At 40.0% G+C, this 15,737-nt stretch overlaps 1 protein-coding gene across 1 annotated transcript; it reads right to left on the minus strand.

The window, feature by feature from the left end:
- Window positions 1-10,753: 10,753 nt before the first annotated feature.
- LOC143273423 (putative vomeronasal receptor-like protein 4) lies at window positions 10,754-11,653 on the minus strand. Its single transcript, XM_076573014.1, has one exon. The coding sequence runs from the start codon at window positions 11,651-11,653 to the stop codon at window positions 10,754-10,756; it is 900 nt and encodes a 299-aa protein (XP_076429129.1).
- Window positions 11,654-15,737: the final 4,084 nt, after the last annotated feature.

A 15,737-nucleotide genomic window follows, 5' to 3' on the forward strand; every position in this document is an offset into this window, starting at 1 on the left:
CATGATATGGAGCATCAACTTAGATACCTCTCTTCCCAGATTCTCTTTGCCATCCTGTACACACTCATCCCACAAGTGTTGAATTAATAGAAAACTGGAGATACTCCAAAGTTGTGTAACACTTGTCCAAATGGGGATGCTTTCCAGGGAAATTCAGGTGGCTTTTCTCTGTCTCCAACTCTGAACTGACCTTGGCAAAAAATGACACATAGATTAATTGGGTAGAGCAGCAGCAGCCCACTCCCTCACCTTCAGTGGAATAGGGTGATTAATTGTTGTTCCCTATCATGTCATGCATGGGATGTATTAAAGGAAACCACAGCCCTACTTATGTGCCTTTATTGACCATGCCCTAAGAATGTTCTCCAAGAAAGGATCATATATCAGCTCTCAGCTTAGGCATTTTCCTTTGGACTCCCAACAAAAGCACAGTCTAACATTTAATTCAAGGCTCATCAAATCAGTGATTTTATCAGTCAGTAATGCTGTACCTTATAAATGACAAGCAGCCTACTGCCCCATACTCTTGTGAAGTTTTACACATAACATGCATTCTTCTGTTTTCTCATTCTGTTTAAATTGAAGTGAGGATTAAAACACAAATGAATTCATGTTGCTTCCACTTTTACAAATCATAGATAGTTTTACGTGGAAACCTAAATATATTTTCTTCCACTTTTTAGTATTCTCTGAAGTTCACAAAGTTTATCTCCAGATTGCTTTCAGATTGTTTCAAGCACATGTAACACAGGCACTGACCCTGTGCCAAGGGGACATGTGATGTCCTCTTTGTGACCTGACTCCAGCCATGATCCTTCATAGCTAAGTGCTGCCCACAGGTCACAAATGTGTCTCCTACCATTTCCCTGAAGCCTCTGACTGTGCTGTCTGTTCCCTGCTTATATCATCCCTCTGTGCTGAGAACACCTGAGAGACGCTTTAGGACATCAGCTACCTTCCACAAACCTGTCATGGAATGCTCAGAAAATGGCTTCTGAGTACATTATTAACTGAGTGTTATGGTTGTAATGATCTAAATAAATCAGAGAGATGAACTGAAAGCAAAGATATTCTGGTTGTGCTCTTAAAGTGCTGGGGAAGTCAGTCCACTTTGGAATACGCATTCAGGAAGGCTTACTATATTTCCTTGCAAGTATGAGGGTGGGAAATTTCCAAGATCCCATAGGTCCAGTGACTATCATGGACTATCTTTAAAGACATCATCAATGGAGCTAATTTTTAGTTGCATTATCTCTGTAATGATCTTTTTATGACTATGTTTTTTAAAGGTGTACCTCTTATTTATTTGAGATACCAATAATGTATATTGAAATGAGGAATCTGTCACTGTTTCCTGAATAGTGTCACTCCTGCACTGAAAAAAAAAATCTACTTTACATCTATTAAAAAAACATCCGGAGAGACAATTATATGTAGATTTCCATTCATTTCATTTTAATTTAGTTATTTTATGTGTATAAATATATACCCAGGTGGCCCTTGTGTCACTGGACCTGCAAAGGTCAGGATAAGGCATCAGGTCCCCTGAAACTGGAGTTGCATATGGTTGCTAGCTTTGATGTGGGTGCTGAGAATCACAAGACTATCAAATGCATCAACCACTGAGCCTGTTATTCAAACATGCATGGACAATTTAACACGCTTTCACAAGCTCCTTACCTCCGCCATGCTCGAACTGATCAATCCAGTCTGTGTGTGTCCAGCTAAATGAAGGATTTTGCTGCAATGATGTGGTGGAGGCTTACACATATTCTGGAAGCTTGAGGAATACCGAAACTTTAGAAATAGAAAGTTCAGGATTCACAAGAACCTGCATTGTGACCACACACTGTGGATTAAAATTCTGGCTTTCTCAATTCGTATGTTCATCATGTTAAGGATATTATTTGGTTTCTTTAAAAAGTGTTTTTCATATGTAAATACAATATAGGCATATATTGGGCAGTCAGTGAACTGACAGGTGTAGTGCCTAGGGAAGTGCCCAGCATGCTTTAAAGACCCATTTTCTAAAAGCAGTTATTAATGTTAGTGTTATGCCTCATGTCTGCTTTGTCCACAATTCTCATGTTCTATGGTTTACATTGGATCTAGGGAAGGGGAAGTTCACAAGAAATGAAATCATGGTAAAGAAGGAAAGAGTGCTTCATCCACAAGCACTGTAGTCACTAGGAGTTACACAGCTCAGATCGAAGTTCCCAGTCCTTGGAGGGAAAAACACACAAAGATTGTGCAGAAGCTGTGGGAACCGGAGCTTCCTCCTCCAGGCTACAGTGCAGGTCCCCCTGTCTCCTGCTCTGCCTGTCCTGTGTAATGAGCAGCTCTGGCCCAGTGGCCACACACACTGTCCACATGGCTGTTGCAGCCATCCTGGATTGCAGGTAGGAAATGATAGACCATCTTCTCCCTGAATCCTGACACTTCCCTCTCCCAGAGTGACAGGGAGCCCACATCCTTGTCTCCTGCATCTCTGCCCTCCACAGATTTCTGTCCACACCAAAGACAGCTCCACCCCACCATGACACGCAGCACTCACCATGCAGTCTGTGCAGCAGCTCAGGGTGGGTGTCCTCACGGCACCAGCCAGGCCCTGTTTATCAACCTGAGACCTTAACTCAAGGGAGGTGTCAAGATGTCACCATCAGGAGTTTGGCTTCATCAGGGGAAAAGGCTCCTCCTGCACATCTCCATCCCTGAGGCCGCTCTGCCTTCTCCCTGGTGCTCTGTCATTTCCTGAACCCAGGAACTTGCTGATTGTAATTATGGTCTCTGTGAGTAAGGAGAAGTAGGGGTCAGGCATTTGAACTTAACTCCAGTCTGTCCTCATGCCTCAATTTACCTCCTTAACCAAGAACTGCTTTGGAAGAAATATCTGATACTCCAAAGTGATCACTTTCTGAATAATTTTCAAACATATTCTTTATTAATAACAAAAGATCATTTAGTGCTACAGGCAAATCAGTGTCATGTTTAGGACAATCACCAGGAGACTGTGGGAGCCTCTGTGCTCTTAGTACTGTTTTGAGTGTCTGCTGCATGCTTTACAGTCAGTCCTGAGTATTTTTGTTTTTGTTTTACTTCTGTACTATTTTCTTCTTATTTAAATTTTTTATACAATATATTTTGATCCTGTCATTCTGTTCCCCCAACACCTCCTGCTTCCTCCACACCTTCCTATGTATCTAACTCTATATTTGCTCTTTTATGCTCTCTCCCACAAAAATAACAAAACAAAACAAAACCCTGAATAAAAGTAAATGAAAGGAATCAAAATAAAATTAAAAAAAAAAAAAAGCCCAAACAAAATGAAACAAAAAGGCCACAAAACAAAATTGTGGAGTTCATTTTATGTTACATAACTATTTCTGGGCATGGGACCTGTCCTGGAGTATGGCTGAGTGTGACTCAGAAGTATTAATACAGAAGTGAAAAACTCAAATATATACAGTAAGGGAAGAGAGAACCAGGAGGAGTGTAAATCTCTGCATCAATTCTAGTCTGTTCTTAAATATAGGAAATCAGTAAAAGCATCGCAAGTCTTTCAAAGAGGCTTGACCAAATAACTTATTGTCAAAACTATGCAATCTACCCAAATATATTTTGGGTTCTGTTTGAGAAAAATCAAAAGCAAATCATCATTCATTTGGGAGCCAGGATCTTTTCTAGGTCTCTGCAACAGAGGCTAGCAACAATAGGAAGTTCAAGGCAATAACAACTCCTCCAAAAGAGACACAAATTGTTTTCAAATCAGTATTTTGTTTATTGACAAAATTCATATGAATGTATTAATCATGAACACTGGGAGGAAAATATTAAATCCATCTTCATTAGTTTCCATAAATTTAGGTTCTTTCAAATGAGGCAAGTACTTTTTCCATTCTTTCTTATTATTTACATGGATTGTATTGTGGGTGATATACAATTAAATATTGTTCTATTGTCTTTTAAACCAAACTATTAAGCAGAGCTGTAGAGGGAAGTTTCTCCAGTCCCACCTGGTCTTCCAGTCTCGTGTTTCTCTAGTTCTGCCTGGCCCTGTGGTCTTGTCGTTGTTTCTAAAATAATCACTCAGAGGCTTAATATTAATTACAAACTGGATGGCCTATGGCTAAGAATTCTTTTTTTTTTTTTTTTTTTTTTTGGTTTTTCGAGACAGGGTTTCTTTGTGTAGCTTTGAGCCTTTCCTGGAACTTGCTTTATAGACCAGGCTGGCCGGTCTCAAACTCACAGAGGTCTGCCTGTCTCTGCCTCCGGAGTGCTTGCTAGCTAGCTCTATCATCTTAAATTAACCCATTTCTATTAATCTATGTATTTCCACATGGCCATGGGTTACCAGTCTGCTGGCATGTTCCTCCTTGGGCTGTGCCCTGCGTCTCTCCTGCCTCTGCCTTTCTTCTTCCTGTCTCTCTCTTGGATTTCCTGCCTGGCTATAACCTGACTTGCCACAGGCCAGAGCAGCTTCTTTATTAACCAATCATAGCAATACATACTCACAGCATACAAAAAGACATCCCACAGTACATAGCTTTTCGAATGAATTATGAGCATACCTGAAGTATCATAATGTAAGACTGACATCGCCCACTCTTTCATATTTTCAATGAGAAAAATCCGAGATGGACCTGTATAGCTGCCTATACATAACAAGCCAAAGGATCGGTCACTAGATATTTGGTTTTGAAAATAATGTTGCAATGTGTGAAGGTTTTTGCTGTGTGTCTGATACAAACAGCTTGAGAGTAAAGACAGGAGGAACCCCAAGGATCAGCCTGTCCAGAGAGTAAACCTCAAGTCAGCCAGAGCTACAGGAAATGACTCCATCTCACTTAAACTAGTACTGATACAAATAAAACAATTATATCTGCAAGATGGAATCGAGACCTGAAATCCCTAAGTCAAGTGTGACTGTGAAAGTAATCAGGGCACAATTTCTAACTTGTTGTTAGTTTGTTTCTTCCCAAAGTATGTTTTTTTGTATTTGTATTTATTTATTTATTGGAGGTTCAAATATCTTTATTTGCAGACGATGATAGTTATACATAAATGACCCAAAACATCCTGCCAGAAAACATAAGCGACCCCCCAAAACTCCTACAGGTGATAAACTCTTTCAGCAAAGTGGCTGGATACAAACTTAACTCACAAAATCAGTAATCCCTTTAAATACAAATGACTAACAGACTGAGAAATAAATTAGAGGAAAAAAAACACCATTAGAAATAGCCTCAAATACCATAAAATATCTTTTTTAAAAAATTAATCACATAATATTTTATTGATTCCTTGAGAATTTCATGTCATGTGCCCCAATCCTGCTCACCTCCCAATCCTTCCATAGCTGCCCCTCTCCCCCGCAGCATCTCCCCAGAAGGAAACCCCCCAAATTAATTAAAAACAAAAACAAACAAAAACTCACTCTTCCATCCTTCCCACCTCTCCAACACCTCTTCATTCATCATAGTGACAGTGGGAGCTTCAGTGTGTCACGCAGTGTACACTTTTGTCCAATCAGCCCCACACAAAAGTGCTCATTCCAGTGAGTCATTGGTCCTTCAATACCTCTGGCCTCTGCCACACCATCATCACTGGACCCTCACTGAAACTCTTCTACATATCCTGCTGTTGCCCCATGTCTGGAGATCCTGTGGCTATTGTTCTACAGTAGCAGTCCCTTCAAGTTCTCCAGCATGTCATAGATGGGGTAGATGTTAGGGTGGGCCAACTCAAGGCCCAGGTTGTGGGTCCTGGATGGTAGCTGAGCAGTCAGTCCGGGCCACTGGGACTGGTCCCTCAGGTGAGGGGCATAGCCAGCTCTCCTAGGCCCATGCCATTGGTGCCAGCTCTCCCTAGTGCAGTGGTGGGCAGCAGCTCTCCGATAAAAGGTGGGACCAGCTCTCCTGCTGCTGTGTTCAGCAAAGGGCAAGGTCAGCTATCCCATGGTCACTGCAACAGTGTGGCCTTCAGACACCAATTAGGCCCCAGGTGGTGGCCCAGACTCCTGGCATCAGTGTGGCCTTCAATTGTAACAGGAGCCATTGACATCAACATAGACCTTAGCTTCTGTAGGCCCACAGAACCAGACATGGCCCTCAGTTGTAGCTAGAGCCCAGATGTCACCGTGGCACTTTGTGGCAGCACAAGCCATGCAGATCTGTAAAGCACAAACTGCAAGATGACCCTCAGACACCAACATGGCCTCAAGTGGCAGCTGAGACCTGGGCATCCTTGTGGCCTTGGGTGGCAACAGGGGTCATGGATGTCAACACAGACCTCAACTACTGTAAGACCATGGACCTAGACATGGCCCTTAGCAGCAGCCTGGGCCTGGATATTACTCTGGCCCTGGGTGGCAAGCGGGCCACCCACACCAGCCTCTTCCTAAACACCTTTGTTTCTTCAGTTCTGCCTCTTCCTACAGCACATGAACAGTTCTGCTTCCCTTTCTTTCCCATTTCTCCAGCATATATTTGCTCATCATAATGGCTACTACCTGCACAATACCAGGTAGACCTGTGGATGTCTTCAGCCATCCAGGACTGTGAGGACCCAGGCTTGCTGTGGAAGTCCTCTGTACTCTGTGAAGATGTGTTGCTCACATTGTTAATAAAAAGCTGATTGGCTGATGGCTAGGCAGGATTTCTAGGGCAGAGAGAATACTGGGGAGAAGAAGGGCAGACTCAGAGGAGGCACCATGAGACCCAGAGCAAGCAGGATGAGAAATACATAGATGAAGTATATGAGCCTTGAGGCAGCACAGAGATTAATAGAAATGGAATTATTTAAGTTATAAGAGCTAGGTTTAAAAAAACAAGCCTGAGCTATTGGCCAAGCATTTATAATTAAGTCTCTGTTTGGTTATTTGGGAATGTTGCCAGTGTTTGGGTCCACATATATCCACATAAAACCTAAAAAAAAAAAAAATAACTTTTTAAAAAAGCTTCCAAATAAACAAAAATAGAGCCAACCACAATTTTCTAGTCCTACAGTCTTTTGTGCAGGCCATGGTTCAGGGAGGAATCTTCCAGCCACTGCCTGTATCCTTGAGCTGTCAGCATGAGCCCTGCCAGAATGCTGTGAGCTAAGCCACATGGCAGGTTTAAGGTTTTGTTCATGCAAACAAAAAATATAGATATGCAATGAAGACAGATACAGAAAAAAGAAACCTTTAAACAGGTTACAGTGTGTTTAAAAATGTACATGGGCTTGGTAAAGAAAAGAGAAAGGATATATACAGTCATAAAAAAAAGAATAGTTTAAAAATAATCAAGTCATTACTACAGGTGTAAAGTAATATTAAAAAAATAAACCATTTAGAGATAGAAAATATACAGGGAGACCAGAACCTGTGTGTCTTTAAATTTTCTGATTGCTGATGAATAAAGCCATAGCTTATAAGAGACATTGGATTGTGAAAGCTTCTAGATTAAACTAACCTATATATTTTTAAAATGTCTTGACTTCAAAATGGAAGTCAAAAGATGTGTTGCTTTGGGCAAGAGGTTATGCTTTTGTTCCCCCCAGGAAATGAAAGGCTATGGATTTGTTCTGGGTTAAAGAAGTTCAAGTTTGATCCAGGAAGAACCCCTGAAAATCATGGCTACAGACATAAAGAAATAAATCTAGAAAAACTACAAGACACATGATATATATTTTACCTGCTCAAACATAAAACAAAACATTATCTTTGACTGACTTGTGTATAACACACAGTCTATTTTTGTATTAATGCAGATAAGTATGTTATCTTTAAAAGTTTATGTATTTTCAGAACAAGGGAACAAGACATCCTTGAAAACAAATGGTCCAGGTGGTCCAGGATCTCAGAATACCTCTGTTGCAGTTTCCTCAGAAATCTGCATCCAGAACAATTTCAAGGCTGCTGACTGAGATGGTCCAGCCTCACAGACTACTCCAGGCAAGACTTAACCATTATCTTGACTTTCTCAAGGTTCCCCCAAAGATTCCAGTGCCCCCAGACAGCAGGAAGCAGTTTAGATAGAATAATGCCCACATTCCGAAAAGATGAGATATAGATGTTTGTCATCAATTGGGGCAGTTGGTTACAAATTGTTATTGGTCATGTAAAAAAAAAAAAAAAGGAAACCAAACAAAAGAGTTGGATTCAAGGATTCAAGGATCTCTTTCTGAAGGAAAAAGGGAGGATATAATATACAAATGATGACATAAAAAGGATAGATAACTGAATCTACTTTAATCCAAAAAGCAACTACTAGTCTTAAATACCTTAGTATAGATTTTTATATATTGATTCAAATTTAAGGTTATTTTTGTGAGATTATGTTGTACATACATTTCTACTCTTATTTAAGGTATTGTACCTATACAACTCATTAACCAATGTAATGCACATTTCTAGTCCTTGAAAGTTATTATTACAAACTATTTAGGATAAGAAAGAAATGTAGGTTGGTAGTTAGTCACCAATTACAATCAAACTTGTAGTTATGGTAGGTATATTTTCAAGGTCAAAGAGAGATATATTTTAGATAGACAGGTGGTCTTCAAACACTGCAGAGATCTACAGATTATGGCATTTAAGATGTTTTAATAATTTAAGGCTTTTTATGATAATGTGACATGTCTACTCCTGGCAGTACCAATCTACATCAGAGAAGATGATGGGCATTGAAGAAACTCTATATGGAGTTTGCTTTCTTTGAGACAGAAGTTAGTGACTGGACAAGAAACTGCTCCTGCCTCAACTGCTGACAGTATGCTGTCCAAATTTGTCAAGCAGGGCCCAAAAGGAAGGATTGTCAAGAAAAGGTAGAACAGTCCTTCAAAATTCCTGCTTCACAGAAAAATCTGTCAGATAATCTAGGTCTGTAGGCCAAAGATAAATGCCCCAACATTACAGAGGAACCTTGGGTGTTTGTCCAGGAGGCCAGCTGTTTCTGTCTTTTTTTAGTTTTGGAAGTTGTTGCTCTGCACTCCCTGTTTATTCAGGTAATATTATATCCTTCTCAGGTCTCTAACGGAGTTGAAGACTGGATAGTTATATAGTCTTCCTTGTTACCAGATTCAGAAAAGAACTCACAAAAGAGGAATAAAGTGTATAAGGTTGGGAGACATAAAAGGATAGTTTTGGGTTGGTAGCACATGTTAGGTTAGAAAGTGAATTAAGTACAACACTTTGGACTCACCAAGATAGAGTAGAAAACAGAATATTTTCCCTGAATTTGCCCAATACAAATGGACTGGATTTTGTGAGTGTAATTCTTACCTGATATTTATTCTTAGTGTAGATAATTTTATTATGTTAAAGTTGAAAACCTTCCTTTTTAATTAAAAAAAAAATCAGGAAATTCTATGGAGTAATCCTTTTGTATACTGTGAAGATGAGTTGCTCTCATGGTTAGTAAAAAGCTGATTGACTGATGGCTAGGCAGGATTTTCAGTGCAGAGAGCATGCTGGGGAGGAAAAGGGCAGATTCAGAGGAAGTGCCATGAGATGCAGAGCAAGCAGGATGAGAAATACATAGATGACGTAAATGAGCCTTGGGGCAGCACATAGATTAATAGAAATGGGTTGATTTGAATTATAAGAGCTAGGTAAAAACAAACCTGAGATATTGGTTGACCATTTATAATTAATATTAACTCTGTGTGGTTCTTTGGGGAGTGGCTGATGGGATAGAGCTGATTTGTAGTCTAGTTGGGGAACTCTGCCTACACAGGCTGGCCTATGGGTGTCTTTCACCCACCTGGGCCATGTGGCACAAAGCAGGCCTGTGGATATCTTCAGTCAGCCAGGACTGTAGGACCAGGCTGACCTGTAGATCTGTTTTTTCAAACCTAAATGCATTTATTTTCATTAAAATCATTAACAGATTAATTGTATCATTCAGTGGGAGTCACTGTGATATTTACACATTTTCTCTGTCATGTATTAATGGTGTGCTTCCATATCTCTTTCTACTACCAGAAGTGGTGATCATGAATGATCCTTTATAGACACAGGAAGGCAAGATGGAGAAAGAGACAGTTGGGGCTTTGGACTTTCCTCAGTCTCATTATTAGCTAAGGACAATCAACATTTGTTGAGTATGGATCCACCCTTATGTGCTGAGATACTCTTAGTAGATATGGTACTATGTGCAGCTAAACAAAACTATCAAGTTTTCGGTTTTGTATGCTTGTGGGGCATACATGGGCTGCAAAGAGGGTGCTGAGAGAAATTCAGATAAGTAGAGCTTAAGCTTTAAGCTGTTTGTGTAGAGAGTGGATACAAATGGTACTAGAGGAAGTTAGTTTAAGCTGTTTGTGCAGAGAATAGATACAAAGGATGGCTGAGAGGAAGTTAGCCTGGGTTGTTTGTATGGAGATTAAAGCCAGTGAAAAGGGAAGTTAGCTCAAGGTATTTATGCTAAGATAAGATACTAAAAACAGGAGATGGCATCAGGACATAAACAACTTGTAAATAGGGTGCCCTTTAAAATGATTGGTTGGTTCCTTCACCCCCTCCTAGGGTTCTGAGGTTTTCTGGTGTAGAAGAGACTTACTGCCTATCAGTAAATGAGTTCTTGCTTGACTTGACTCCCCAGTACATCTGATTGTCTCCAGGTAAGAGGGAGGCTGGGGAATGGGCTAGCTGTGTGCACTTACCTTTCCTCGGTTCCAGGCCACCTCTTCACAGGTGACCTAAGTTCCCAGTGGGGCAGGTCCCCAAATATGCTGAGATGATCAAAGGACATTTATCAATGTCTGATCTCTCCTACTGAGTATGACAATATTTAGTTGTCAAATGTCCATCTCTCTGAATAAGTATGAAGGGGCTGATAACTGCATATCCAAGAGTCAGAAACTCTGGAACATACAGTATTTTGGAATAATTTTCTAAGAAGAAAGTAAAAATTAAAGAAATAAAACAATCTGCCCAATAGAAGGAAAGAAAACAGAGCATCAGAAGGAGGACACTCTGGGCAGCTCTCAGCTCAGGGGGAGTTCTGTAGAGAAGCTTGGCCTTCTGAAGGTAGAGGACCTGCTGGTGGTGCTTGTGGAGAAGAGATACCATGTAGCCACTGGCCCCTCCCATGGCTCCCTGAAACACTGCATCTCTCAGGACCATGAGGATGAGAAAAATCCATCTTATTATCCAGCTTTCTGGCAGAAAATAGCAATAATTGCTGCCTTTTTTAACCTGTGTTATGTTCACACTGTTGATACTTTTGATGTAATATGGTAAATTCATGCTGATCAAGAAATTGAGTATCCAAAAGAAGAGCAGCGAGGAAACAATGTGCTGTGGAGTCTTTAGGGTGAGCCTCTGCCACCTGGAGTGTCTGGGGCTGATGGTGATGGCCTGGACCACAGTGAGGAGACTGCTGGTGCAGATGCAGAGGCCCCGGGATGCTCTTGCCAGGTAAACAACAACTTTACAACTGGTGTCATCTAAGAAGTTTCTAAAATTAAAGGCTTCTATCGTCTTCGGCATCCCTTTCGAAAGAAGCATTATGATGTTTGTGAGTGCCAAGTGGGCAAGAATGAGGTGTATAGGTTTCTTCTCAGTGCTTTGGAACGTGTGCGTGTAACTGGCAAAAACTAAGATGTTCCCCATGGTGCCAAGCCCTGTGAGACAGAGGAAGACTGTGCCCTTCACAGGGTCCAAAACCATCCTTATATCTGAGGCAGAAATACTTGACCCAGCAAGCACCTTTTTGAAGAAATCAGTAAATCATGATAAGTATCAGCAAAAAAAAAAAAAAAAAAAAAAAAAATGTTTTAAAGCCACTCAGTTTTCTGGAGGATAAAATAATGATATATATTATTGTTCAGATTTATTGACCCAGAACTTCCTTAAAGACTTGTTTTCAGAAAAATCTTTCCAAGCTATATATATAACTTATACTATAAAATCATATACTTGTTCAAAATTGATATATCTCACCTATGTTCTCTCTCAGCATGGCTGAAGTAACACCAGTGGCCCCTACCAGAATTTTTCCAAGCATTTTATATTTTGCTCTGTCACATTCCTCTAATCCAATTCTGTAAATAATGCTAACCTGTCTGCCTGTGCCACATGCCATCTACAAACATCTGTGAAGTCCTGTGGTTTTAACGTATTGAACACCTCTCAAATTTAACCACATTTTGATTTCTACAGCACCTCTTATTTGCCCAGTATTCCCTTACGTCTTTCAATTGATGAGTGTAGCATTTCCTATGTTCCTTCCATCTTATTGTATATTAGATGCTTAGACCCCAGTATTTCCAGATACATATTAAAAACAAACACTGATTCTATGATTGTATAATGAGCCACTCAAACTAAGATTTAAAATTATCTTTCCCAGGCTCAGTTTTCTACTGGAACTATCATACTGAGAGTGGATGTGGTCAACCCCCAAAGCCCTGGGCCCTGGTGTCAATAGAAAGGCTTTTCTCCACTCTGAAAACTGAGCTGCAAAGCTACATATGTATGCCTATTTACTAACCTTTGTTGCATAATTTCTGTAAAGTTTAGGACCACTATGGGGCAATGTGGAGACAGACTGAAAGCAACTATCCCCAGTTTTAGCCCAAATTGTAAATAAAAATTTCCATTTGCATGTACATGTGCACATATAAATTTCATTTTCTCTTAATGCCAGTAAGCTAGATCCAATTTTCTCTTAATGCCATGTAGCTAGATCCAATGATAGCAATTTTATTACTTAGAAATATTTACTGGTCTTCTGTAGTTCCACAACATTGAGTCAAAGTGTATCCCTACTAGATAAGATCTACTGGTTACAGTAGAATCAGCAAAGGCATCAAGGAATCAATTTGCTTTTTTTACTATCCACGTTCATAAACTGTACCAAACCATAGGTTCTAGTGTGGCATTTTCACGCATATATAACTTGTATTCTCCTCAAAACCACCTTTAGTGCCCTACCTCGTCCTTTTCCTTGGCACCTTAGCCAGGTAATAAAGGAAGAGAAACACACAGAAAGGAAATAGAGAATAAATACAGATGTTTTTATTTGCAGATATCAACCTGTACTTAAAAGATCACAAAGACTATACCAGAATATTCTTGAAGACGTGATAAATTATTTCAGAAAGCCAAAGAATATATAATCGGTATACAGAAATCAACATTTTTTAGTACCAGCTAAGAAAGAAAACAATAACTTTCACAATATTTACATTAAATAAAACAAAAACCACCCAGTTAAAAAAAACAAATGTGTAACAGAACATGGCAAGCTGTTATCTTTGCTTTTCCTCTGAATCTTTACCCTAAGTCTATCCCCAAATTTTTCATTCATCCTTCCTTCTCCCTGGTTATTCTAAATTCTTAAGTGTGGTTTATATAAAATGTCTTTTCTCTTCATCTCCAATGAATTGAGTTGCAGAAGATTAGTATGTTGTCTAAAAGGAAAATGCAAGTGTCACTTGAGTGTTAATTCTGAAATTTGCCAGAACAACCAGTTCCACAATTTTGGCCAACTTTAAGCAAGCTTTTTACTAAAATTTTAAGTACTGACCAAGATGACTAATTCAAAAAAATCAGTAGCCCTCCAATATACAAATGAAAAAGAGGCCGAGAAAGCAATCAGAGAAATGTCACCCTTTACAATAGCCACAAATAATATAAAATACCTTGGGGTAACTCTAACTAAGCAAGTGAAAGACCTGTATGATAAGAACTTTAAGTCTCTGAAGAAAGAAATTGAAGAAGATATCAGAAAATGGAAAGATTTCCCATGCTCATGGATAGGTAGAATCAACATAGTAAAAATGGCAATCTTACCAAAAACAATATACAGATTCAATGCAATCCCCATGAAAATCCAAACACAATTCTTCACAGACTTGGAAAGAACAATACTTAACTTTATATGGAAAAACAAAAAACCCAGGATAGCTAAAAGAATCCTGTATAATAAAGCAACCTCTGGAAGCATCATGATCCATGACCTCAAGATCTACTATAGAGCTATAGTAATAAAAACAGCCTGGTAATGGCATAAAAACTGACATGTGGACCAATGGAATCAATTTGAAGACCCTGACATTAATCCACACATCTATGAACATATGATTTTTGACAAAGAAGCCAAAACTGTACCATGGAAAAAAGAAAGTATCTTCAACAAATGGTGCTGCCATAACTGAATGTCAACATGTAAAAGATTACAGTAGATCCATATCTGTCACCATGCACAAAACTTAAGTCCAAGTGGATCAAAGACCTCAACATAAATTCAGTTACTCTGAACCTGATAAAAGAGAAAGTAGGAAGTAGTCTTGAACGCATTGGCACCAGAGATCACTTCCTAAATATAACACTAGTAGCACAGACACTGAGAGCGACAATTAATAAATGGGACCTCTTGAAACTAAGAAGGTTTGTAGGGCAAAAGACATGGTCAATAAGACAAAAAGACAGCCTACAGAATGGAAAAGACCTTCACTAACCCCACATCTGATGGAGGACTGATCTCCAAAGTACATAAAGAACTCAAGAAACTAGACATCAAAATATCGAACAATTCAATTAAAAAAATGGGCTAAAGAGCTAAACAGGGAATTCTCAAAAGAAGAATCTCAAATGGCTGAAAGGCATTTAAGGAATTGCTCAACATCCTTAGTCATCAGGGAAATGCAAATCAAAACAACTCTGAGATACCATCTTACATCTATCAGAATGGCTAAGATCAAAAACACTGAGGACAGCTTATGTTGGAGAGGATGTGGAGCAAGGGGAACACTCCTCCACTGTTGGTGGGAATGCAAACTTGTACAGTCACTCTGGAAATCAGTATGGTGGTTTCTCAGAAAATTAGGAATAGGTCTTCCTCAAGACCCAGTTATATCACTCTTGGACATATACCCAAGGAATGCTCAATCTTACCACAAGGACACATGCTCAACTATGTTCATATCAGCATTATTCGTAATAGCAAGAACCTGGAAACAACCTAGATGCCTCTCAACTGAAGAATGGATAAAGAAAATATGGCACATATACACAATGGAGTACTACTCAGCAATAAAAAATGTTATCATGAAATTTACAAGCAAATGGATGGAACTAGAAAATATCATCTTGAGTGAGGTAACCCAGACTCAGAAGGACAAACATAGTATGTACTCACTCATAAGTGGATACTAAATGTGAGGGAAGAGATGGCTAGACTGCAACCCACAACTCCAGAGAGGCCAGCTAACAGGAAAAGACCCTAGGAGGGACACATGGATGACCCTGTGAAGGAGAAGTGGATGAGATCTACATGAGTGGACTGGGTGTGTGTGGGGGGGGTGGCAGAGAGCGAGGAGTGGGGGAAGAGAACATAGGGAAATGGGAGGGTCAAGCTGAAACAGGGACAGAGTGGGAGGGCAAGGAGGAAGATATCATGATAGATGAGGAGGACATCATGGGAATAGGAAGAGGCAGAGTGCTGGGGAGGCTCTCAAGAATCCACAAGGTTGACCCCACCTTGGTCTGCTGGCAGTGGTTCAGAGGGTGCCTGGACCAGTCTATTCTGGTGACCAGCCTAGCAAATAACCTAGCTGTCATCATAGAGCCTTTGTCCAGTGACTAATGGAGACAGATACAGAGCTCCACGGCCAGGCACCAGGCTTAGCTCTGGGAATCCAATTGATGAGAGAGAAAAGAGATAATGCAGGCGAGGGACGTCGAGATCATGATGGGAGGACATGCAGAAATGACTGGCCACACTAGTGGAAGCCCATGAACTGTGGAC

Source organism: Peromyscus maniculatus, chromosome 5 (assembly GCF_049852395.1).
Source record: "Peromyscus maniculatus bairdii isolate BWxNUB_F1_BW_parent chromosome 5, HU_Pman_BW_mat_3.1, whole genome shotgun sequence".
NCBI lineage: Eukaryota > Metazoa > Chordata > Mammalia > Rodentia > Cricetidae > Peromyscus > Peromyscus maniculatus.

Excerpts from the sequence above, each read along its gene's own strand:
- LOC143273423 (XM_076573014.1), bottom strand. The coding sequence starts at position 11,653 with ATGGTTTTGGACCCTGTGAAGGGCACAGTCTTCCTCTGTCTCACAGGG.